General features: G+C 38.1%; 1 protein-coding gene across 50 annotated transcripts in view; it reads left to right on the top strand.

The window, feature by feature from the left end:
* The window catches only part of LOC127854934 (vacuolar protein sorting-associated protein 41 homolog), a 57,405-nt gene that overhangs the window by 29,034 nt on the left and 3,880 nt on the right, over positions 1-24,491 (top strand). For all 50 annotated transcript variants that reach the window (XM_052390108.1, XM_052390107.1, XM_052390106.1 and 47 more), the window contains exons 17-26: positions 996-1,123; positions 3,058-3,105; positions 5,769-5,907; positions 7,646-7,696; positions 8,038-8,230; positions 8,663-8,803; positions 13,932-14,068; positions 17,469-17,568; positions 18,436-18,480; positions 19,959-20,035. In XM_052390108.1, the coding sequence (XP_052246068.1) occupies positions 996-1,123; positions 3,058-3,105; positions 5,769-5,907; positions 7,646-7,696; positions 8,038-8,230; positions 8,663-8,803; positions 13,932-14,068; positions 17,469-17,568; positions 18,436-18,480; positions 19,959-20,035 (1,059 nt within the window). The remainder of the gene's footprint in view (positions 1-995; positions 1,124-3,057; positions 3,106-5,768; positions 5,908-7,645; positions 7,697-8,037; positions 8,231-8,662; positions 8,804-13,931; positions 14,069-17,468; positions 17,569-18,435; positions 18,481-19,958; positions 20,036-24,491) is intronic.

Genomic DNA, 24,491 nt, shown 5'->3' on the forward strand with positions numbered 1-24,491 from the left:
TCATAATGTTTACCCATTATATCCAGTTTCACTCGATGTCTAAAGCATTAAACTTGATTTTCTGACAATGTTAACTTGCTATGCTCAATTGCAACAATGCCTGCGACACTGTCACACCTGTTCATGATGCAGATATACTTAACAAGGTTATTTTGCCATACACAGTTGCAAGAATAACAGACACACTGTGACACAATGCTCCAGCTTTTTCTGACAATCATAGCTGGCTATGCTCAGTTGCAACAATGCCAGACACACTGTCACACTTTAGCCCTTATTTACCAAGCCATTGTTAGCTCTATGAGTAGAAAGTAGTCATTTGCTCAATAAAAATACTACAGAGATTGCATAAATAGAGGCTTAAATATGGTGCTTATACTATTAAAATATAGTTTTTAAAGAAGGTGAAAGGTGCTTTCAGCCACGCATGACTTGACTTTCAAGTAGTTTTAGTACTTTAAAGTTATAGGAATATCCTCTATTTTAAGCATTAAAGCCTCTGTAATGCTCAAAATCAACGAAAATTTAGTAAAGTATTTCGTAAAATAAAGTTAACACCTAAACAATCAGTGTTCCATATAGAAATAGCCACAATGTCAAAGCTAGATGTGGTATGATTACATAGATTTTTGTAGATACAAAATGCTCGTTTTTATTTATTTGTGACACAATTAATTCCATTTTAATTTCCTGCAAATATATCTATTCATACAACACATTAACACTAAAATGGTGCCATTTGTTGTATGAATAGATATCGTTGAGGGAAATTAAAATGGCATTAAATATTCAAAAAATACTAAAAATAAGCATTTTGTATCTACAAACATCTATTTTGGCGATAAAATTTCAGCAATTGCCATAAGGAACAATGATTTTTAATTGTTTAACTTTATTTTATGCAATACTTTACGGAATTTGTGTTGATTTTGAGTGTAATAGAGGCTTTAAGTCTTAGAATTGTTAAGTAAATTCAGGCGCTGTTCTTGCTGCAGACATTCCTGCAGCTGGTCAAGGAGTGGCCCCATGCAATCTACAACGTGCAGACCATCATCAAGGCCGTGTTGGACAAGATGGACAATGATCGCAGCAACAAGCCTCTCCTCCAGGCGTTGGCTGAACTGTATGATAGGCGCACTATTGTTGTGTTTTTAAGCAAATTGCGTTATATTTGCGGCATCATGCAAAAAAGGGTCTTATGCCTTATATGACAATTGTAGCTCCAGAGTAGCCTGCAAAGTCATGCGGTCTGATAAGGAGTGACTCTGTCTGCAGCATGCAAAGTCATGCTGTCTGGTAAGGAGTGACTCTGTCTGCAGCATGCAAAGTCATGCTGTCTGGTAAGGAGTGACTCTGTCTGCAGCATGCAAAGTCATGCTGTCTGGTAAGGAGTGACTCTGTCTGCAGCATGCAAAGTCATGCTGTCTGGTAAGGAGTGACTCTGTCTGCAGCATGCAAAGTCATGCAGTCTGGTAAGGAGTGACTCTGTCTGCAGCATGCAAAGTCATGCTGTCTGGTAAGGAGTGACTCTGTCTGCAGCATGCAAAGTCATGCTGTCTGGTAAGGAGTGACTCTGTCTGCAGCATGCAAAGTCATGCTGTCTGGTAAGGAGTGACTCTGTCTGCAGCATGCAAAGTCATGCTGTCTGGTAAGGAGTGACTCTGTCTGCAGGATGCAAAGTCATGCTGTCTGGTAAGGAGTGACTCTGTCTGCAGCATGCAAAGTCATGCTGTCTGGTAAGGAGTGACTCTGTCTGCAGCATGCAAAGTCATGCGGTCTGGTAAGGAGTAACTCTGTCTGCAGAATGCAAAGTCATGCGGTCTGGTAAGGAGTGACTCTGTCTGCAGCATGCAAAGTCATGCTGTCTGGTAAGGAGTGACTCTGTCTGCAGCATGCAAAGTCATTTGGTCTGGTAAGGAGTGACTCTGTCTGCAGGATGCAAAGTCATGCTGTCTGGTAAGGAGTGGCTCTGTCTGCAACATGCAAAGTCATGCTGTCTGGTAAGGAGTGACTCTGTCTGCAGCATGCAAAGTCATGCTGTCTGGTAAGGAGTGACTCTGTCTGCAGGATGCAAAGTCATGCTGTCTGGTAAGGAGTGACTCTGTCTGCAGCATGAAAAGTCATGCGGTCTGGTAAGGAGTGACTCTGTCTGCAGCATGCAAAGTCATGCGGTCTGGTAAGGAGTGACTCTGTCTGCAGCATGCAAAGTCATGCTGTCTGGTAAGGAGTGACTCTGTCTGCAGCCTGCAAAGTCATGCGGTCTGGTAAGGAGTGACTCTGTCTGCAGCCTGCAAAGTCATGCAGTCTGGTAAGGAGTGACTCTGTCTACAGGATGCAAAGTCATGCTGTCTGGTAAGGAGTGACTCTGTCTGCAGAATGCAAAGTCATGCGGTCTGGTAAGGAGTAACTCTGTCTGCAGAATGCAAAGTCATGCGGTCTGGTAAGGAGTGACTCTGTCTGCAGCATGCAAAGTCATGCGGCCTGGTAAGGAGTGACTCTGTCTGCAGCATGCAAAGTCATGCAGTCTGGTAAGGAGTGACTCTGTCTGCAGCATGCAAAGTCATGTGGTCTGGTAAGGAGTGACTCTGTCTGCTGTAAAGTATGCAAAGTCATTTGGTCTGGTAAGGAGTGACTCTGTCTGCTGTAAAGTATGCAAAGTTTTGCAGTCTCATTAGTAAGCAGTGTAGCTCCTTACCAGCCTACTAATTAACCCTTTGCATGCTGGGAAATTTGTTGACTGCTAAAATGTCGTCTGCTGAATTTCTATAATTATCATTTTCTTCGATTTTTTTCAAAGAGTTCTATCAGAATAGCAAACAGTTTGGATCCTGATGAGACACCACATTCTGTGGTGTCTCATCTGGATCCAAACTGTTTGCAAAGGCCTTCAAAATTCGGTTCCAGAACTGAAAGAGTTAACAATGGCGCTGTTGATTAATCACTAAGTTATATTTTATCAGCTTTTAATTGAAATAAAAACCTTCATGTTTGATAAAGAATTGCACATTATAACTAATGTATGAATGTTATACAGTAGTTCTATTTTATATTCTCCAGGCACAGTTACAAAAAAGAATTTGACAAGGCTCTTGCAATATATGTGAGGTAATGTATATTGTTGTTCTTGATTTTTCTGTTTTCCTTCCGAATAATATTGCTTGTAACTGTATTTCAAGAAATGTATAGCAGGTTGTTTTTAAACGTTTTTTTCTATTCATACTAAGCTTTAAAATGAAGTTAATAGTGTTACAATCTTTGGGTTTGTACTGATATCATATCTGGATAATATATATGGAATTTAATAATTGAACTCAAAATGACACTATATTTTTCCCATAGAGGATAATACAACATAATGTCTGTCCAAGGATGATTAATTTATGTCGTAACCATTTAGACCGTTAATAAAAAGTTGAATCAGCTTCTGTAGGGTGTGGTATTTATTATTTATTGTGTAATATGACAAGAAAGCATGTGATAGGTATGAAGTTCTACACGTTGACACAGAATGGATAAATGTGGTGGTAGAAGGTGAGTGGTTTATATTTGAACCAAAAACACCACAAATATGTGGCTTATTTTAAAATTAAATTTCAGGATGTGGCAACACATTTTTATGCCCCCTGTAGAGTGGCATATAGTAATTTGACTATCTGTCCGTCTGTCCGTCCGTCACATTTGCTTTCAGAACTTCCAAAAAGCATGTTGTTTTTATTTTGTCTACCGGTAAGTTATTTCTATGAAATAATAAGGATTATAAAAAGTGCACACAAAACTCGACCCGTGCGCTATGACACACACTTTATAAAGTTGAATGGTGTGTGTTCATTTCCAACTTGCGATTGATTTTGAAAAATTAATTGCGTGTTAAATTGTGCAATAGCGAACATCTTCAGTGCCTTCAGCGCTTTGATTAGTTCTGCTCTGGAATTTGGGAAGATATTGATCATTGATAAATGCACTGTTCTGAGGGAAAATTGACTACTCTGCCATTGATCTCTTCTGAACTGTATAAAATAAGCTGTTTGGGCTGATTAACCACCTCTTGATGCTTTCTTGAAAAGTTAACAGCTCTTGAAAAAGGTTTGAATTTTGAAATAATTAAACTCTAAATTATTTTTAACACCAGCATCAAGACATTTTGGCATTATTTTCTAAATTATTCTTATTATTTAGGATATTTTTATTTGGCATTTTCTAAATAAGAAAGACTCTATTCTATTGCAATAACTGCAGTAAATTTTTCTTATTTTTTACATTTGATTCACTGAAGTTTCCTAATCTCCATAAATATTGTTCTTTAGATTAAATTAGACCTATTTTGTAAACTAGATTTTTGAAGCACTTTCTAGACTAACAGTAACTTATATTTATATCAGTTTTTTTGACAGATTTTGAACTTCTTTTTACATTCATTAAGGTATTTGCTGTATGTTGTTCATTTTTGTAACGATGCTTAGATTCTTTAGACTTGGCTTGTACCTGTTCTTAATTTTCTGTCATTGTTCTTCATTTTCCGAGTTCTTGGAATAAAAATTAGTTATTTTTTGTTAAAGCTGCCTTGGTTTTTACTTTCTTTGAGTGTATTTAGGCGTCCCTGACTGAACTTCTTAGGTAATTTACTTACAACCAGTCAGGATATTCATCCTGACTGGAAATAAGAGTTTGTCAAATAAATATTTCCGCATTACATAAGTGCTTACAAAGTTACATAACTTGTAACCGTCCGGTGACCGGTTCATTTGCGTAAGCGAAGGAGACCGCACTACCACACCTGGATAGGACAGTTGAGTTCGATAATGGTTTGGATCGGTAAAAAAACATGGCCGCCAGGGGGGGGGCGGTCTTTTTCCTTATATTTATATAGTAAAAAAGCTTGTGAACACTAGAAGTCACATGTTTTGCCTAATCATCATGAAATTTTTTCAAAACATTAGTTATGTGGATGTCTGGGACGAGTTTGAAAATGGTCGTAATCAGTGAAAAAACATGGCCGCCAGGGAGTGGGGCAGTTTTTTTTAATATGTATATAGTGACAACATGTGAACAGTCTAGAAGAAACATTTTTTTCCCAATCTTTATGAAATTTGGACATATCTTGGAAGAGTTCAAAAATGGTTCATGTCTGTTAAAAAAACATGGCCGCCAAGGGGCCATTTGTTGTTCATTCTTCATGATACTTGGTTAGAACATTTGTTCCATTGATATCTTGGGCTGCAAAGAACAGGTCATTTCTTTTTATCTCAGGTGAGCGACTTTGGGCCTTTCAGGCCCTTTTGTTTACTGTAGCCATGCCATTTTTAACTATTGTTTTGCTATTTCTAACAATTGTATTTAATGGGTGTTTTTATCAGCTTAGGTTGAAGCACAATGGCATGTTTAGGCTGATGAACAAGTACAGCGTTTTGAAAATTTACATACAAAGCATTGTCAAGTTTATATCAAATGCCCTTGCGTCTGTTCTTTAGGTTGAAACGCAAGGACATGATTGTGCTGATAAACAAGTAAAGCCTTTTGAAGACATACATACAAAGCTTACTAGAGTGCCAGATTGTTTTGTTTCAACTACTGATGCCTTCATACTACAGGTTAAAGCACAAGAATGTTTTCCTGCTGATACACAGCCTGTTGAAAAGTAACACAGCTTCTTAGAGTGCACTGATTCTAACTATTTTACTATTCCTTCTGTACTCCAGGCTAAAGCATGATGATGTGTTCCTGCTGATAGTGCACTGTTTATAACTATTACACCTGCTTCTGTGCTCCAGGTTGAAGCACAAGGACGTGTTCCTGCTGATAAACAAGTACAGCCTGTTTGAGAACGTCAGTGACAAGATTGTGCAGCTCATGGAGTTTGACGAGGAGAACGCTGTCAAGATGCTTATGGACAACATAGACAAAATACCTGTAGGTTGAAAGGGTCATAAATGTTGTTTAAAGATATATTTAGTATGAAAATGTTATATTTATAATCAGCAATTGGCTATATATTCCCAATTACAAAGAGTGGTATGTTGGAACCATGGAAGTCTGTCAGTCTGTCTGTCTGTTTGCCTGCCTGTCTGTCTGTCTGTTTGCCTGCCTCTCTGTCTGTCTGTCTGTTCATCAGTCAGTCAGTCTGTCTGTCTGCCTGTCTGTCTATATGTCTGTCTGTCTGCATGCATTCCTGTCTGCCTTCCTGCCTGTCTGTCTGTTCATCAGTCAGTCAGTCAGTCAGTCAGTCTGTCTGTCTGTCTGTCTGTCTGTCTGTCTGTCTGTCTGTCTGTCTGTCTGTCTGTCTGTCTGTCTGTCTGTCTGTCTGTCTGTCTGTCTGTCTGTCTGTCTGTCTGTCTGTCTGTCTGTCTGTCTGTCTGTCTCTGTCTGTGTGTCTGCCTGCCCGCCCGCCTGTCCGTCCGCCTGCCCGCCCCTCCGTCTGTCTGTCTGTCTGTTGTTCAGTCGGTCTGTTAGTAGACACAAACTTGTCAGCAGGTATTCGCCTACAATTTTCAAGAAACATTATTTTAATCTGCAGGAATTGCTCTTTTTTATATGAAGTTGTGCATGTGTGAATTTGGCCGTATAAAGTTAAACATTACAAAAGTTTTGCCCCTTTTTCAACGTGTAATTTCAGTTACAATATTAATGATTTTGTAAGCTCTATTAGCAACAATATTAATATTTGAAACTAGAACATCCAGATGTACAAATATTTGTAATGTCACATAGTATATTGGCCCCTACTTAGTTTCATCAAATCATGACCCAGAGAGTCTTAAATGGCCAAGCCCAGGGGGTTAAATTGTTTACAAAGATATAGTGCAAATTAACAATCTTCTCATCTGATACAGCCATGGGTCAAAACTTGCCATTTTCATTGCTTCAAATTGCTACATATTGTCAAATGGAATATGGGGGGGGGATTTATCACTACAATTACAAGTTTTAGTTTCTATTTGCATCCCCCCCTGTTATTTAAATCCAAGTTTTACATTTACTTATGTTTATTACAAAACTAGGTCTCCATGAAGTCAAAGGCTGTTTAATTAATCTCAACAGGTTACAGCAGCTTACAGGTTATTGTACTGACCAATCTTCATGAAAATTGGTCTGACAATTTGTTCCCAATAATACCTTGGCTAGTTTACAAAAATACACTTATAACTATGAACACCTTAACCCTTTACCACTTAGAAACGTGTTTTCACGCATTTGTAGTGCCTTAGAAAGGTATATTTAATTAAAGAACTTTCTTACTGGATTCTAGCTTTTAAGGCTTCATTTCCAACCCTTAGATACTGATGAGCAGCATACAGCATAAAACCTGAAGAGACTGCGAGTTACTTGCAGGCTGGTCTGGTTTTATGCTGGTTGCACAAAGCCATTTTGACTTTGCTTTTGAGTGGAAAAGGGTTTAAGAAGTCTCCGGCTAACAGTTTTTAGAACTGTTCAAAACACACCGTCTCATTATTAAAGGGTAACTGAAAATTCCATTACTCCAATTCAACTCTTATTGTTGATTAAGATGGTAGTTATATATTGTGCTCTAGCATTCTGAATCTATAATATCCATTAATTCAGTAATTTCTTCATTCCTTCATTCAAATTCATATTTGAATGTTGTCTCTTTATTTTGTACACTCATATATATTCACCTATATATTAACAGATTGACAAGGTAGTGCGACAGTTAGAGAAGAGCCCAAAATACTTGTATGTGGTAAGTTATGAAAATTGTTATTCATGTATACAAAATACATTAACATTGTATATAGTTTTGTTGCTATGAAACAATGGATTGTATTCATTTATGTTAATTTAAGTTAAGATCACCATAGAAAGCGTTTTTCATGCCTTTTTATTTTCTCATTAGATTATGGTACTAATTTTGCTGTACAAAATTCAGTTGTTAATACCATACATTTTTACTTAGCATATTTAATCAAAAAAGTTTAAGTTCTTTTGAATGCATTCAGTGTATGTATGTGTAAACCCAATGTTAATTTGTATGTTAAATAATAAATACAGTTAACTTAATAAGACGTATATATTTCTTTTCAGTACCTGCACAAGTTGTCGCTGGTAGACAATCAGTACATCCTCCCGTATGCTGGAAACATGGTGAAACTGTACGCAGAGTTTGACCCCCCAAAGTTACTTCCCTTTCTGAAGAGTAGTGTCCCTTACCCCCTGGATATGGCTCTAGAGGAAGTGGGAACCAGGCAGTTCAGACGGGAGCAGGTCTTTTTACTGGGTACTATCATTGGAACAATTGTATGTGTTGCTATCTCAGGAAAGGGAGTTAAATCCATGTGCTTAAAGTTTCGTCCCAGAATAGCCGGTGCAGTGTGCCCAGGATAATCAAGGTCGACTCTTTCCTCCTAAACTGCATTTTCTTTAAGAAGCCTCTTCCTTCAAACGTAAAATACAATAGAAGTGGAAAGTATGGTCCACGAGAAGCCTGTGCGGACTGAACCGGCTAATCTGGGACGGCTCTTTAGGCACATTCATATAACCCCCTTTTCACAGAGAGAAGTTAAAAATTTTTTGGATCTTTCATGCTCTGCTTGTGTAAGAAAAAATAGCAATTGTCCATGAAAACTTCTTTGTAAAAAATGTTACCTAGACACATCAGTGTATCTGCTATACTATAATACTAAGTGATATAAACTGTTTCTGTTCCCAGGCCGGATGGGTAATGTGAAGCAAGCCTTACAGCTGATCACAGACGAGTTAGGAGATGTGGACCATGCCATAGAATTCTGCAAGGAAAACAACGACCAGGAGCTGTGGGACGACCTCATTCAACACTCTCTGGACAAACCAAGTGAGTAACATGCACTCAGTAAGACCAGGAGATTGCAATTACTGATATCAAATCTGGTAGTAAAATTGCTTGAAATTAGGGAATTAGGGATATGTGAGTTTAGATAGAATCCTTAATGTTTGTTGCATTGGACTACAAATCAAAGAATCAAAGATTAAATACTCAGCTCAACCACATGATTTGTTTGGCGATGCTCATGAAATCCCCCCCCCCCCCCCTGTCTTTGATTCAAGAAGGGCATCTTACAGTTACTGACACACAGATGCGCACTTAGTACTAGTAAACCAGCTGAACCTGGATAAGCAAGTACCAGTAAACCTGCTGACCTTGGAAAAGCGAGTACTAGTAGACCTGCTTACACTGGAAAGCAAGCACAAGTAAACCTGCTGACACTGGAAAAGCGAGTACTAGTAAACCTGCTGACACTGGAAAAGCGAGTACTAGTAGACCTTCTGACACTGGAAAAGCGAGTTCTAGTAGACCTGCTGACACTGGAAAAGCGAGTACCAGTAAACCTGCTGACAATGGAAAGCGAGTACTAGTAGACCTGCTGACCTTGGAAAAGCGAGAACTAGTAAACCTGCTGACACTGGAAAAGCGAGTACTAGTAGACCTGCTGACACTGGAAAAGCAAGTTCTAGTAAACCTGCTGACCCTGGAAAAGGGAGAACTAGTAAACCTGCTGACCTTGGAAAGCAAGTACTAGAAAATCTGCTGACACTGGAAAGCGAGTACTAGTAAACCTGCTGACAATGGAAAGCAAGTACTAGTAAACATGCTGACCTTAGAAAAGCGAGTACTAGTAAACCTGCTGAGCCTGGAAAAGGGAGAACTAGTAAAACTGCTGACCTTGGAAAGCAAGTACTAGTAAACCTGCTGACCCTGGAAAGCGAGTACTAGTAAACCTGCTGACTATTGAAAGCAAGTACTAGTAAATCTGCTGACCTTGGAAAGCAAGTACTAGTAAACCTGCTGACCCTGAAAAGCAAGTACTAGTAAACCTGCTGACCCTGGAAAGCAAGTACTAGTAAACCTGCTGACCCTGGAAAGCGAGTACTAGTAAACCTGCTGACCCTGGAAAAGGGAGAACTAGTAAACCGGCTAACCCTGGAAAAGGGAGAACTAGTAAAACTGCTGACCTTGGAAAGCGGGTACTAGTAAACCTGCTGACCCTGGAAAGCAAGTTCTAGTAAACCTGCTGACCTTGGAAAGCAAGTACTAGTAAACCTGCTGGCCCTGGAAAAGGGAGAACTAGTAAACCTGCTGACCCTGGAAAGCAAGTACTAGTAAACCTGCTGACCTTGGAAAGCAAGTACTAGTAAACCTGCTGACCCTGAAAAGCGAGTACTAGTAAACCTGCTGACAATGGAAAGCAAGCACTAGTAAACCTGCTGACCCTGGAAAGGCGGTACTAGTAAACCTGCTGACCCTGGAAAGCGAGTACTAGTAAACCTGCTGACCCTGGAAAGCAAGTACTAGTAAACCTGCTGACCATGGAAAGCAAGTACTAGTAAACCTGCTGGCCCTGAAAAAGGGAGAACTAGTAAACATGCTTACCCTGGAAAGCGAGTACTAGTTAACCTGCTGACCCTGGAAAGCGAGTACTAGTAAACCTGCTGACCCTGGAAAGCGAGTACTAGTAAACCTGCTGACCCTGGAAAGCGAGTACTAGTAAACCTGCTGACCCTGGAAAAGCGAGAACTAGTAAAACTGCTGACCTTTGAAAAGCTAGTAAACCTGCTGACCCTGGTAAAGAGAATAATAGTAAATCTGCTGACCTTGGAAAGCGAGTTCTAGTAAACCTGCTGACCCTGGAAAAGGGAGAACTAGTAAAACTGCTGACCTTGGAAAGCAAGTACTAGTAAACCTGCTGACCCTGGAAAGCGAGTACTAGTAAACCTGCTGACAATGGAAAGCAAGTACTAGTAAACATACTGACCTTAGAAAAGCGAGTACTAGTAAACCTGCTGACCCTGGAAAAGCGAGAACTAGTAAACCTGCTGACCTTTGAAAAACTAATAAACCTGCAGACCCTGGTAAAGAGAATAATAGTAAATCTGCTGACACGTGAAAGCGAGTACTAGTAAACCAGCTGAAAATGGAAAGCAAGTACCAGTAGGTCTGCTGACCCTTGAAAAGCAAGTACAAGTTAATCTGCTGACTTTGGAAAGCAAGTACTAGTAAACCTGCTGACCTTGGAAAGGAGTTACAAATAGACCTGCTGACCCTGGAAAAGCGGGAACTAGTAAACCTGCTGACCTTGGAAAGCAAGTATTAGTAAACCTGCTGACCGTGGAAAAGCAAGTACTAGTAAATCTGCTGACCTTGGAAAGCAAGTACTAGTAAACCTGCTGACCCTGGAAAAGTGAGTATTAGTTAACCTGCTAACAATGGAAAGCGAGTACTAGTAAACATGCTGACCCTGCAAAAGTAAGTACTAGTAAACTTGCTGACCTTCAAAAATGAGTCTGCTGACCCTGGAAAGCGAGTACAAGTAAACCTGCTGACCCTGGAAAGCGAGTATTAGTAAACCTGCTGACTTTGAAAACTGAGTACTAGTAAACCTGCTGACCTTGGAAAGCGAGTTCTAGTAAACCTTATGACCCTGGAAAGTTAGTACTAGTAAACCTGCTGACTTAAAAAAGCAAGTACTAGTACACCTGCTGATCCTGGAAAAGCGAGTACCAGTAAATCTGCTGAAAATTGAAAAGCAAGTTCTAGTAAACCTGCTGACCTTGGAAAGCGAGTACACTGTACTAGTAAACCTACTTACCGTGGAAAAGCAAGTACTAGTAAACCAGCTGACCCTGGAAAAGTAAGTAACCGGTACTAATAAACCTGCTGACAATTGAAAGCAAGTACTAGTAAACCGGCTGACAATGGAAAGCAAGTACTAGTAAACCTGCTGACTTTGGAAAGCGAGTTCTAGTAGACCTGCTGACCCTGAAAAGCGAGTGCGAGTAGACCTGCTGTCCCTGGAAAAGCGAGTACAAGTAAACCTGCTAACCCTGAAAAGCGAGTACTAGTATACCTGCTGATCCCGGAAAAGTGAGGACTATTAAACCTGTTGACATTGGAAAGCAATTACTAGTAAACCTGCTGACCTTGGAAAGTAAGTAGTAGTAAACCTGCTGACCCTGGAAAGCGAGTACTAGTAGACCTGCTGACCCTGGAAAGCGAGTACTAGTAAACCAGCTGACCCTGGAAAGCGAATACTAGTAAACCTGCTGACAATGGAAAAGGGGGAACTAGTAAAACTGCTGACCTTGGAAAGAAAGTACTAGTAAACCTGCTGACCCTGGAAAGCAAATACTAGTAAACCTGCTGACACTGAAAAAGGGAGAACTAGTAAAACTGCTGACCTTGAAAAGTTAGTACTAGTAAACCTGCTGACCCTGGAAAGCAAGTACTAGTTAACCTGCTGACCCTGGAAAGCGAGTACTAGTAAACCAACTGACCCTGGAAAGTGAGCACTAGTAAACCTGCTGACCCTGGAAAGCGAGTACTAGTAAAATTGCTGACAATGGAAAAGGGAGAACTAGTAAAACTGCTGACCTTGGAAAGTAAGTACTAGTAAACCTGCTGACCCTGGAAAGCAAGTACTAGTTAACCTGCTGACCCTGGAAAGCGAGCACTAGTAAACCTGCTGACCCTGGAAAGCGAGTACTAGTAGACCTGCTGACCCTGGAAAGCGAGTACTAGTAAACCAGCTGACCCTGGAAAGCGAGTACTAGTAGACCTGCTGACCCTGGAAAGCAAGTACTAGTAAACCTGCTGACCCTGGAAAGCGAGCACTAGTAAACCTGCTGACCCTGGAAAGCGAGTAACAGTAGACCTGCTGACCCTGGAAAGCAAGTACTAGTAAACCTGCTGACCCTGGAAAGCAAGTACTAGTAGACCTGCCGACCCTGGAAAGCAAGTACTAGTAAACCTGCTGACCCTGGAAAGCAAGTACCAGTAAACCTGCTGACCCTGGAAAGCGAGTACTAGTAAACCAGCTTAACCTGGAAAGCGAGTACTAGTAAACCAGCTGACCCTGGAAAGCGAGTACTAGTAAACCAGCTGACCCTGGAAAGCGAGTACTAGTAAACCAGCTGACCCTGGAAAGCGAGTACTAGTAAACCAGCTGACCCTGGAAAGCGAGTACTAGTAAACCTGCTGACCCTGGAAAGCGAGTACTAGTAAACCAGCTGACCCTGGAAAGCGAGTACTAGTAAACCAGCTGACCCTGTAAAGTGAGTACTAGTAAACCTGCTGACCCTGGAAAGCGAAAATAGTAAACCAGCTGACCTTGGAAAAGCCAGTACTAGTAAACCAGCTGACCTTGGAAAGCAAGTACTAGTAAACCTGCTGACACTGCAAAATCGAGTACTAGTAAACCTGCTGACCCTTACAAAGTGTATATTGTTTCTCTGATGTCCATGATATGTCTTAAATACTGTTGAAAACAGCAACAACTTTCTCTAAAAAAATGTTAATATGTTCAATGTTTTCTAACAAATGTGTGGCCGTTTCAAACGGTATACTGCCAGTTCCCTTTTAAACAGGATATTGCCAGTTTCCTGTCCAACTGGATACTTCCAGTCCCCTTATAATTTAGATACTACCAGACCCATAACAACCTGGATGTTGCCAGTTATATATTTCTAAGAAAAATGTTAACACATTAATCAGACTCAAAAATTAAGTTTACCAACTCTATTCCAATAACGCTATTATGACAACCTCATTAAACTTAAATATTATATCATCATTGTGATGTAACAATAAGCATTAAACAGTATTTTAGTGTGTCATTTTGAAAATAATACATGTACCTTCTTTATGCATGAACGCCCTCGGCAGATGAAGTATATTTCTGTTGTTTTATAATACACCAGTTAATTATAGAAAGTGCTTTTTCATGATAACAAATAAACTTTGAAGATGAAGTTTAGCTTTCGTTTCATCACTTATAATTGTTGATGCAAACAGTTAGCATTATGTTAACAAAATAGATTTATTGCATGTTTGATGCTACTAATTTTTGAGGACACTATCGCTTGTCAACGTATGGAACATGTGCAATTTTGTGATTTACTCTGACATACAACTTTTATATGGAGATGGATCCAATTGTTACTTCCAGACTTCATTCGTGGTCTTTTGAACAACATTGGTACACATGTGGACCCCACTCAACTGATCGACAAAATCCGGACAGGAATGGAGATACCAGGCCTTAGAGATTCCCTCGTTAAAATCCTACAAGACTACAACCTCCAGGTACACAGACATTCAAGGCATCTCTTGGAAAAATTGGTCTTTAAGGCCTTATTTTAGGAATATATGTAACTATAATCTTTACTTACACAGACTATTGAGGAAAAACTAGGCTTCAAGGCTTTGTTTTAAGAATATCTGTGACTATTATCTTCATATACACAGACTATTGAGGAAAAACTAGGCTTAAAGGCTTTGTTTTAAGAATATATGTGACTATTATCTTCATATACACAGACTGTTAGGAAAAACTAGACTTAAAGGCTTTAATTAACGAATATCTGGCCTCTCAATGGATTATTCCCTTCAGTGTCTTGATTGACCTTAAACAGTTTTATCTTTATGTACTATTTTTTTCTAACGTTACTTATAATTGTTTAACTTTATTGTTTCGTGTAAATTGATTATTGCTGATAAAAGTCACTACACTTTGACCCCATCATGATTAAAAAAAAGGGTTCAGTGCACAGGATTAGGGGGGTTGGTGTTGAATAAAGGTGTTATAAGTGTTGTGGATATGGTGTCCGCCTAGGGATTGGGAAGGCACAAGTTTGATCCCCACTGTGGGAGCTTTCTTAAAATCTCTGCAAAGACCACAAGTAATGGTTCAAGTTCTACCTATGAAATGGGCTTGATATTCTTAATAACAGTAAAGCTTTCAATGCAATCAAGCTTAAATAAATATATCTAAACAAGCTTAATAAAGAAGGCTTAAACTAGGCCTTTAGTTCATGAGTGTCAAGTTTTGTCCTCTGTCAGCCTGTGACAAACATTCTCATTGTAATTAGAGCTCACACAGGTCAAAAATATTCTTCGGTTCAGGGTCGACGGGTCAACATTAAAATACCTTAGAAAGTTCGGGTCGGGTCGGGTCAGATAATACATAAGTTAATTAAAATAAAACTAAATTAATTGTCATAGCATGTTTTGGCATTCTTAAATATTCAACTGTTTTTCAAGTATATTGTTTAGAATAGTATACTTTGTATTTTGATTTATTTAATTATGAATGAAATACTGAACTGCATATAACTATTAAGTTCAAATACCGTTGTTGAACTTATTAGGCAAACCTAAATATTACTTGGAATAGCGATCAAAAGTGCATGTATAGGAAAAACAAATTGTCAAGCAAAAATAAAGCTTGTCTTATTTTGAGGAGAGAAGCAAAATAACATTAACTGTAAGTTCTTACTGCCTTTTCTACTTTGAAGTCAATATATATATTATAATACAAGTTTTGTTTTTTAACGTCGACATTTTGGGATCTGAATAACAAATTAAACTCGACATTTCTGCTTTTGGTGAGTCACTTTTATTCATTTATGACTATTTGTAATAACAACACTGCTTAAACTGATAACGGGTGACGATTTGACTACACGTTCAACATGTAATCTTGTACTTCGTAGCTTGTGACCCGAACCAGTCACAGGTGGGAAGTAACGTACCCTGGATAGTATTTTTCATATTTTTTAGGAGCCCAATATAGTCAAATAAATATATAAAATCATGTTTAATGAGAAAAAAATTAACAAAGAGCCATGAAAAAAATTCCCCACCCTCTGATATTGGAATCATAACAAGGTCATTAACTAGACTTTATTATAGACCTGTCTTCGCGGGCCGCAATAATGTCAAAAATAGCTTTAATCAAAAGCATCCCTTAATCCTCCTATGGGCAATTGGACAACCTTTCAAAAAAAGTTCACTTTAAAAAAATCTGTCTAGCCGTTAACTCACAGTCGGTCGAAAACCGAGCAATATTTCGAGTCCGTTTGTCAACCCGAATAAATCTTCTACAGACTTTCAAACAATAATTTTGAGTTTTTGCCCCTTAATCGATAGCTCGCGTCCTATTCCTTTAAAACAACGAGGCGTGTCAAATAATGCATGCATATGCAACCACTTAACCCTCAAAACTTATTCCAATACAATCAGAATGATCAGTATTTTTCATTTATTTACATTTATTAAAACATAGTTGTTGTTGTTGATTGGATATTTATGTGCCTGGCTCTGTCAGTGTAATTCACTGCTAAGCCGGGTTCAAGAGCGATGGCTACTTTCTTTTTTAAGTAAATCAAATTTAGACTTAAAACAGTTGTTGCAAAGAAATTATAAACTTTTGGAATTAGTTTTTATGGGTAAGTGGTTGCATATGCATGCATTATTTGACACGCTTCGTTGTTTCAAAGCAAATGGACGCGAGCTATCGATTAAGGGGCAAAAACTCAAAAATATTGTTTGAAAGTCTGTAGAAGATTTATTCGGGTTGACAAACGGACTCGAAATATTGCTCGGTTTTCGACCGACTGTGAGTTAACGGCTAGACAGATTTTTTTTAAGTGAACTTTTTTTGAAAGGTTGTCCAATGGCCCATAGGAGGATTAAGGGATGCTTTTGATTAAAGCTATTTTTGACATTATTGCGGCCCGCGAAGACAGGTCTATAATAAAGTCTAGTTAATGACCTTGTTATGATTCCAATATCAGAGGGTGGGGATTTTTTTTTCATGGCTCTTTGTCAATTTTTTTCTCATTAAACATGATTTTATATATTTATTTGACTATATTGGGCTCCTAAAAAAGAAACAAAAAAAACAATACTATCCAGGGTACGTTACTTCCACCTGTGGAACCAGTATCTTTGCAGAAACTTTGACTCGGATCTGCTGGTATTTTTTTTACCTGCGGATCCGGGGTGTTTCGGGTACCCGTTTGGCGTTTGAGAACTAATTTAAATATCAATATATATTTGCAGAAGTTATGATAAAAAGCATTGGTGTATATGTGTACAGAGAATAGTAGCCTTGTGTGGAATAAATTTTATATAAATAAAATATTGGTGAATACATGTAAGGAGAATAGTAGCTTAGTGTGGAGTAAATAGTTGAGGGTGAATACATGTAAGGAGAATAGTAGCTTAGTGTGGAGCAAATAGTTGAGGGTGAATACATGTAAGGAGAATAGTAGCTTAGTGTGGAGTAAATAGTTGAGGGTGAATACATGTAAGGAGAATAGTAGCTTAGTGTGGAGCAAATAGTTGAGGGTGAATACATGTAAGGAGAATAGTAGCTTAGTGTGGAGTAAATAGTTGAGGGTGAATACATGTAAGGAGAATAGTAGCTTAGTGTGGAGTAAATAGTTGAGGCTATGCAAACCTGCATATCAAAACTTGGCGTAGTGTAGGGAACAGAAAATTAAATGATCTTGATTAACAGTTGTTGGTAATGTAAACAACAAAGTGTTAGTATTATATCATGCTTTTTTATTTGATTCTAAAAAAGGTTAATACAATCAAACCTATAAGGTCTAATGTCATCAATGCAGCCTGTGAGAGGACACTTGTGTATTTTCCATGTTTCTCTGGGCAGTTGTTTTAATTTGGTGTTCTTTCACAGATTTCTCTTCGTGAAGGCTGCAAGAAAATTCTAGTGGCCGACAGTTTTGGTCTCATGGGTCGACTCATTAAAACACAGAAGAAAGCTATTTCATTGGAAAGTATGTCATAGGTTCTTGGCTTTCCTAGTTTCACAATGAATTTATTGCCTTGATTGAATTGACTTTGATGCAATTTTTTTTCTAAGTGAAGTGAAAGTTTAGCTAGTGAAAATATGTAAATTACAAAAATATTTATATATCTCTAAGACATATTCTGTTGGTATTGGTACCAGGTATTTGATATGTTGTGATAACTTGATCCATCTGTGACTCAATCAATGCAAACATTAAACCCTTTCCCTCTCAGAAGCAAAGTGAAAATGGCTATGTTCAAACAGCATAAAACCAGAACAGCCTGCAAGTAACTCGCAGTCTGTTCAGGTTGTATGCTGTTTGCTCCTCATCAGTATCTAAGGTTTGGAAATGACGCCTTTAAAACTTGATTATAGTAAGAAAGGACTTAAATTAAATTTTACTTTCTAAGGGATGTCAAAATATGTATCAGAGTTGTAAAGTGTTGTTAATGTTTGTGTCTGGTATAATCTAAGATTACTAACCTATGTTTAGCATCTGAACAGTATATGAATTAAAGACACCAGATAAATTTTGTTTTACACAAATGTAAACAAATGTAATAAACAGCAATTAAATAATTTACCTCATTCATTAATGTGCAAAATAAGTTGTTTTACAAGAGTATGCAAAATGGAGTTAGTAGACTACGTGAATTAAGATTATTTTACAGAATTGTGTGTTGGTGTGCATGGACAATTCTAAACTGCATATTAAAATTAATTGTTTTCAAGAAATTAAAGGTAATAATTAGTAGACTTAAGTGGATTTAGATTTGTTTATAGAATTGTGAGCTAGCGTTAAGGAAATTGACCATTGAGCTGCTGAGCTATGATTCCAAATATGTTATTGCAGCTAGTCATGTCTGCCAGATGTGCCAAGAAAGGATATTAGTCACAGGTCAGACATAGTGTATCTGTATTCATTATTTTAAAGTTAAGATTTCTGTACTCAGTTTCATACAAAGTGGTATATTTGTACATTTAAATAAGTAATATTGTCATTTTTAGCTCGGCGTTTTCGGAGAAAACCCGAGGTATTGTCATAGCCAGCTCGTCCGCCGTCCGGGTCGTGCTAAAACCTTATCATTTTGTTAAGGTTTTAAACATTGGCTCTAAAATCAAATTGCTTCCACCTACAAATTTAACTTCATATGTAGAAGCACCTTGATGAGTTCTACACCCCACACCCATTTTGGGGTCACTAGGTCAAAGGTCAAGGTCACTGTGACCTGTAAAAAGAAATAATCTGAAAAGCTTTTATTTATTCAAAACTGCACCCGTAGCCGAGCATGGCACCCGCTATGCGGTGCTCTTGTTATTATGTTGGCATTCTTTTTGCATGTCGTTACATAAAAGAGCTGTTCTTAGTTGGGTTTGCTTTTATGTGGATGTTAAAGCTTTGTTTTTAAGTACCTTCAGTTCAAAGATTATGCAGAGCTTTGGATTTAAACCAATAATACAAATATTATTTCATGTACAGGCAGGAAATCAAACTCAGCGAAGGTTGAACATATGGCTGTTGTATCTGAGATGAATGCAACCTCAATAGTTTAATTTGTTATTTATGTTTTAAAGTTGTTTTTAGGGCCTCTTACAGGTAAGCAAAACACACAAAAACTGTTGTTGTTGTTGTACTTTTGGAGGTGGGAGAGGGGGGGGGGGGAACCATATTGATCTAGGAAACAAAACACCCCCGACATTTTATTTAAAAAAAATCTTAATCCTTAATCATCAGAATTACAATTATTAATATATTTTTTTTATTGTCTTGTATACAAATACACAAGTTTAAACTGACTTAATTGTTAACCTGGTTTTCCAAAGGAAAAAACTGGTTATTAGATTGGCGAATGTCGGCGGGCGGGCAGAACAAGCTTGTCCGGGCCATAACTTTGTCATTCATTGTGAGATTTTAAAATCATTTGTTCACCATCATTAGACTGTGTGTCACACGAAGGAATTACGTCAATATCTCCAAGGTCAAGGTCACACTTGGAGTTCAAAGGTCAAAAATGGCCATAAATGAGCTTCTCCAGGTCATAACTATGTCATTCATTGTGAGATTTAAAATCATTTGGAACATTTGTTCACCATCATTGGATGGTGTGTCGCACGAAAGAATTACGTCAATATCTCCAAGGTCATGGTCGCAACGACTAAAAATAGATTTATTTTTGAAACTAGGGGGGTAACTTTGAACAATCAGTTCAGTTTGAGTTGTCTCCCTTTATCAGACTTTTTTTTTCAAATTGAAAACCTGGTTTTGTGATAATTGTTTGACCCTTGTTTTTAGAATGTAACTTGAAAACCTGACTTATTTGATTTCAGAATTTTACCCGAAACAGATTGCTAATGTATGATGGCTGTATTTTGCAGAGATACGTCATGCCAGTGATATCGTGGTGTTCTTCTGCAGTCATGCAGTACATGAGATGTGTCTACCAAACGGCATGGTATGAATGGGTACTTGCAAGTAATCAGCTGACTTATCATACGAAAATTGGTCTTATGTGATCTGCGGCACGCAAAGCTCCAGACCAGCCCGCGCATTCACACAGTCTGGTCAGGAGCCGCCCTGTCTGCTAATGAGAACAGGAAACCTAGCGCAACTTTTATGGGAGAGGGAGCTTTGCAGATGCTGGTTTAGAGCTGCGCTGGCTGCATAAGGCATAAGACCCATTTTTAGCTTATCTATTTTTTGAAAAAAAAAGAAGAGCTATTGTCATCACCTGAGCGTCTGCATCGGCGTCTGGTTAAGTTTTGTGTTTAGGTACTTCTTTCTCATAAAATATCAAAGCTATTGCATTCAAACTTAGTACACTTACTAACTATCATGAGGGGACTGGGCAAGCAAAGTTAGATAACTCTGGCTGGCATTTGATAGAATTATGTGCCTTTTTTTTACTTAGAAAAATGAAAATTTGGTTAAGTTTAGGTCCACTTTATTCCTAAAGTATCAAAGCTATTGCTTTCATACTTGCAACACTTACTAACTATCACAAGGGGACTATGCATGCACAATTATGTAACTCTGAATGGCACTTTGACAAATTATGGCCCCTTTATACTTAGAAAATTGAAAATTTCGTTAAGTTTTGTGTTTTGTTCCACTACTCATAAAGTATCATAGCTATTGCTTTCAGACTTGGAACACTCGCTAACTATCATAAGGGGACTGTACAGGACAAGTTGCATAACTCTTGTTGGCATTTTGATGTAATGATGGCTCTTTATAGCTCACCTGTCACAAAGTGACATGGTGAGCTTATGTGACTGTGTGATGTCCGACGTCTGTTGTGCGTGCATGCGTGTGTGCGTCCGTCAACAATTTGTTTTTGTAGACAGAAGAGGTCACAGTTTTCATCCAATCTTTATGAAATTTGGTCAGAATGTTTATCTTGATGAAATCTGGGTTGGGATTGTATTTGGGTCATCTGGGGTCAAAAACTAGGTCACTAGGTCAAATAATAGAAAAACCTTGTGTAGACAATAGAGGTAACAGTTTTCGTCCAATTTGTATGAAATTTTATCAGAATGTTTATCTTGATGAAATCTGGGTTGGGATTGTATTTGGGTCATCTTGGGTCAAAAACTAGGTCACTAGGTCAAATAATAGAAAAACCTTGTGTAGACAATAGAGGTCACTGTTTCCATCCAATCTTTATGAAATTTGGTCAGAATGTTTATCTTGATGAAATCTGGGTTTGGATTGTACTTGGGTCATTTGGGGTCAACAACTAGGTCACTAGGTCAAACAATAGAAAAACCATGTGTATACAATAGAGGTCACAGTTTTCATCCAATCTTTATGAAATTTGGTCAGAATGTTTATCTTAATGAAATCTGGGTTCGGATTTTATTTGGGTCATCTGGGGTAAAAAACTAGGTCACTAGGTCAAATAATAGAAAAACCTTGTGTAGACAATAGAGGTCACAGTTTTCATCCAATTTTTTATGAAATATGGTCAGAATGTTTATCTTGATGGAATCTGGATTGGGTTTGACTTTGGGTCATCTGGGGTCAGAAACTATGTCACTAGGTCAAATAATAGAAACACTTTGTGTAGACAATAGAGGTCACAGTTTTCATCAGATATTAGTGAAATATGGTCAGAATGTTTGTCTTGTTAAAATCTGGGTTGGGATTGAATTTGGTCACAAGGTCAAAGTTTAAAAATAACACTTTTGTAGACAGTAGAGGTCAAAGTTTTCATCCAAACTTAATACAATTTGGCCAGAATGTTAATTTTGATAAAATCTGGGTTGGGATTGTATTTATGTCATCTGGGTTAAAAAACTAGGTCAAATCATAGAAAAACCTTGTGTAGACAGTGGAGGTCATAGTTTTCATCTGATCTTAATGAAATATGGTCAGAATGTTTATTTTATAATATCTGATTTTGGATGGTATATGGGTCATCTGGGGTCAGCAATTAGGTCACCGGGCCAATTCTAGTAAAACCTTGCGTAGATGAAAGAGGTCACAGTTTTTATCACGTCTTAATGAAATTTTGTCAGAATGTATTAATTAATGAAATCTGGCTTGGGATTGTATATGGGTCTGATAGAATTTAAGTTGATGTAGCAAGGTTAGTCAGGTGAGCGATTCAGGGCCATCATGGCCCTCTTGTTTTACTTTAGTAACTTTGAATATTTTGTTAAATTTTGTGTTAAGATCCACTGTACTTCCTAAGTATCAAGGATATTGCTTTCAAACTTCAAATACTTTCATTCTATCATGAGGGTACTGTACCTGGCAATTGAATTTGACATTGACCTTTGAATGACCTTGACTCTCAATTATTAAATTTTGCTAAAATTGCCATTACTTCTTTATTTAAGATCAGGTTTGATTAATACTTTGACAAAACAACCCGTACCTTACATACCACAATAGACTCCACCCAAACCATCGCCCACACCCCATCCCAGAATTCCCCCCCCCCCCCAAAAAAACAAAATAAATATATTTTTGTTTTCTCTATATGTATATAGTGAAAACATGTCAACACTCTAGAAGTCACATTTTTTGCCCAATTTTCATGAAATTTTGTCAGAACTTTTGTTTCCTAGATACATGAGTTAAGTTTGAAAATGGTCTGGTCTGTTGAAAAACATGGTTGCCAGGGGGACGGGGCAGTTTTCCTTATAATTATATAGTAAAAAGGCTTGCAAACAATCATGAATTAAGGTCATGTAACATGCAAGACAACTCTTCTAAAATATTGTCCGTCGTCTGTCCGTCCACATTTGTTCGTAAACACTCTAGAGGCCACATTTATTGTCCGATCTTCTCGAAACTTGGTCAAAAGATTTATCCCAATGATATCCCGATCGAGTTTGAAACAGGGTCATGCTGGGTCAAAAACTAGGTCACTAGGTAAAAAAAAAAGAGAAAAAGCTTGTAAACACTGTAGAAGTCACATTTAATGCCCAATCTTCATGTAGCTTTGTCTATATGTCTGTCTTAATGATATGTAGGTTGAGTTTAAAAGTGGTTCCGGTCCATTGAAAAACATGGCCGCCAGTGGGCGGGGCAGTTTTCCCTATATGGCTATAGAGAAACCTTGTAAACACTCTAGAAGTCACAATTTTGGCCCAATCACCATGAAAGTTAATCAAAACATTGGTTTTATCGATATGTCGGACGAGTTTGAAAATGGTCCAGATCGGTGAAAAAACATTGCCGCCAGTGGGCGGGGCATTTTTCTCTATATGTATGTAGTGAAAACATGTGCACACTCTAGAAGTCACATTTTTTGCCCAATTTTCATGAAATTTGGTCAGAACATTTGTTTCCTGGATACGAGAGTTGAGTTGGAAAATGGTTCCGGTCAGTTGAATAACATGGCTGCCAAGGGGGGGGGGCAGTTTTCTTATATTTATATAGTAAAAAAAAGCTTGCGAACACTCTAGAAGTCACATTTTTTGCCCAATCATTATGAAACTTGGTGAATAGAATTGTTTTATATATATCTCAGATGAGTTTGCAAATGGCTCAGATCCGTGAAACACACTTTTTAGCTCACCTGATTGCTCAGGTTAGGTTTTAGGATTGGTCTTTGTCCGCTTCTGTCCGTCCACATTTGGTTTGTAAACACTCTAGCATTCACATTTCTAAAGCATTCTTTATCAAAGTTGCTGAAAGATCTCAATCAAGTTTGATGATGAGCAAAATCACATAATTAATGCCATAATTATTGCCCTTAGATTTTCCAAATTTTCATTATATTATACAAAATCCTTGTAAGCAAAGTTTGATGTTTGGTAAGGGGGGTCAAATCAAAATATAGGTCACCATTTCAACTCTTACAAAAACAAAAACACTCACTACGCCAGAGTTTTGGTTCAATAATGAAAAAACTTGACCAGGATGTTAGTCTGGTCAATATCTAGGTCAAGTTTGACATTAGGTAAAGATTGAATGAACCGACTCCTCTCAGGTGAGCGAACTAGGGCCATCTTGGCCCTATCCCTGACCCCCCCCCCCCCTAAAGAAAGATTTTTTTTTAAACATGGTTAATAAAACACAAATATTTATTTTTATTATTTTATTTTTGAAAGACCGTTCAACCATCCAACCCAAGAATCCCCCCACCCCAATTTTTTTTTCCATTTGATTTTTATTTTTGAGAGATAATGTAGTAAATGACCACACCCCCACACTATACACACACTATACACCCCTCTCCACCCCTACCCATCCCCCTTTTTGATTTAAGTATTGAGATATGTCCCGTCACCTTTAAAAAGAAAAATAGATGAGCGTTCTGCACCCGCTAGGCGGTGCTCTTGTTGTACATGACGCAGCTCATAAAGGCCATAGCCCATGTTCACACTGCTCTCATGATCAATTTTCAGTAAATACTAAATTCATACAATGCCTTTTAGATCAAGCTGTTTTGGTCC

This window comes from Dreissena polymorpha, chromosome 13 (genome assembly GCF_020536995.1).
Source record: "Dreissena polymorpha isolate Duluth1 chromosome 13, UMN_Dpol_1.0, whole genome shotgun sequence".
Lineage (NCBI taxonomy): Eukaryota > Metazoa > Mollusca > Bivalvia > Myida > Dreissenidae > Dreissena > Dreissena polymorpha.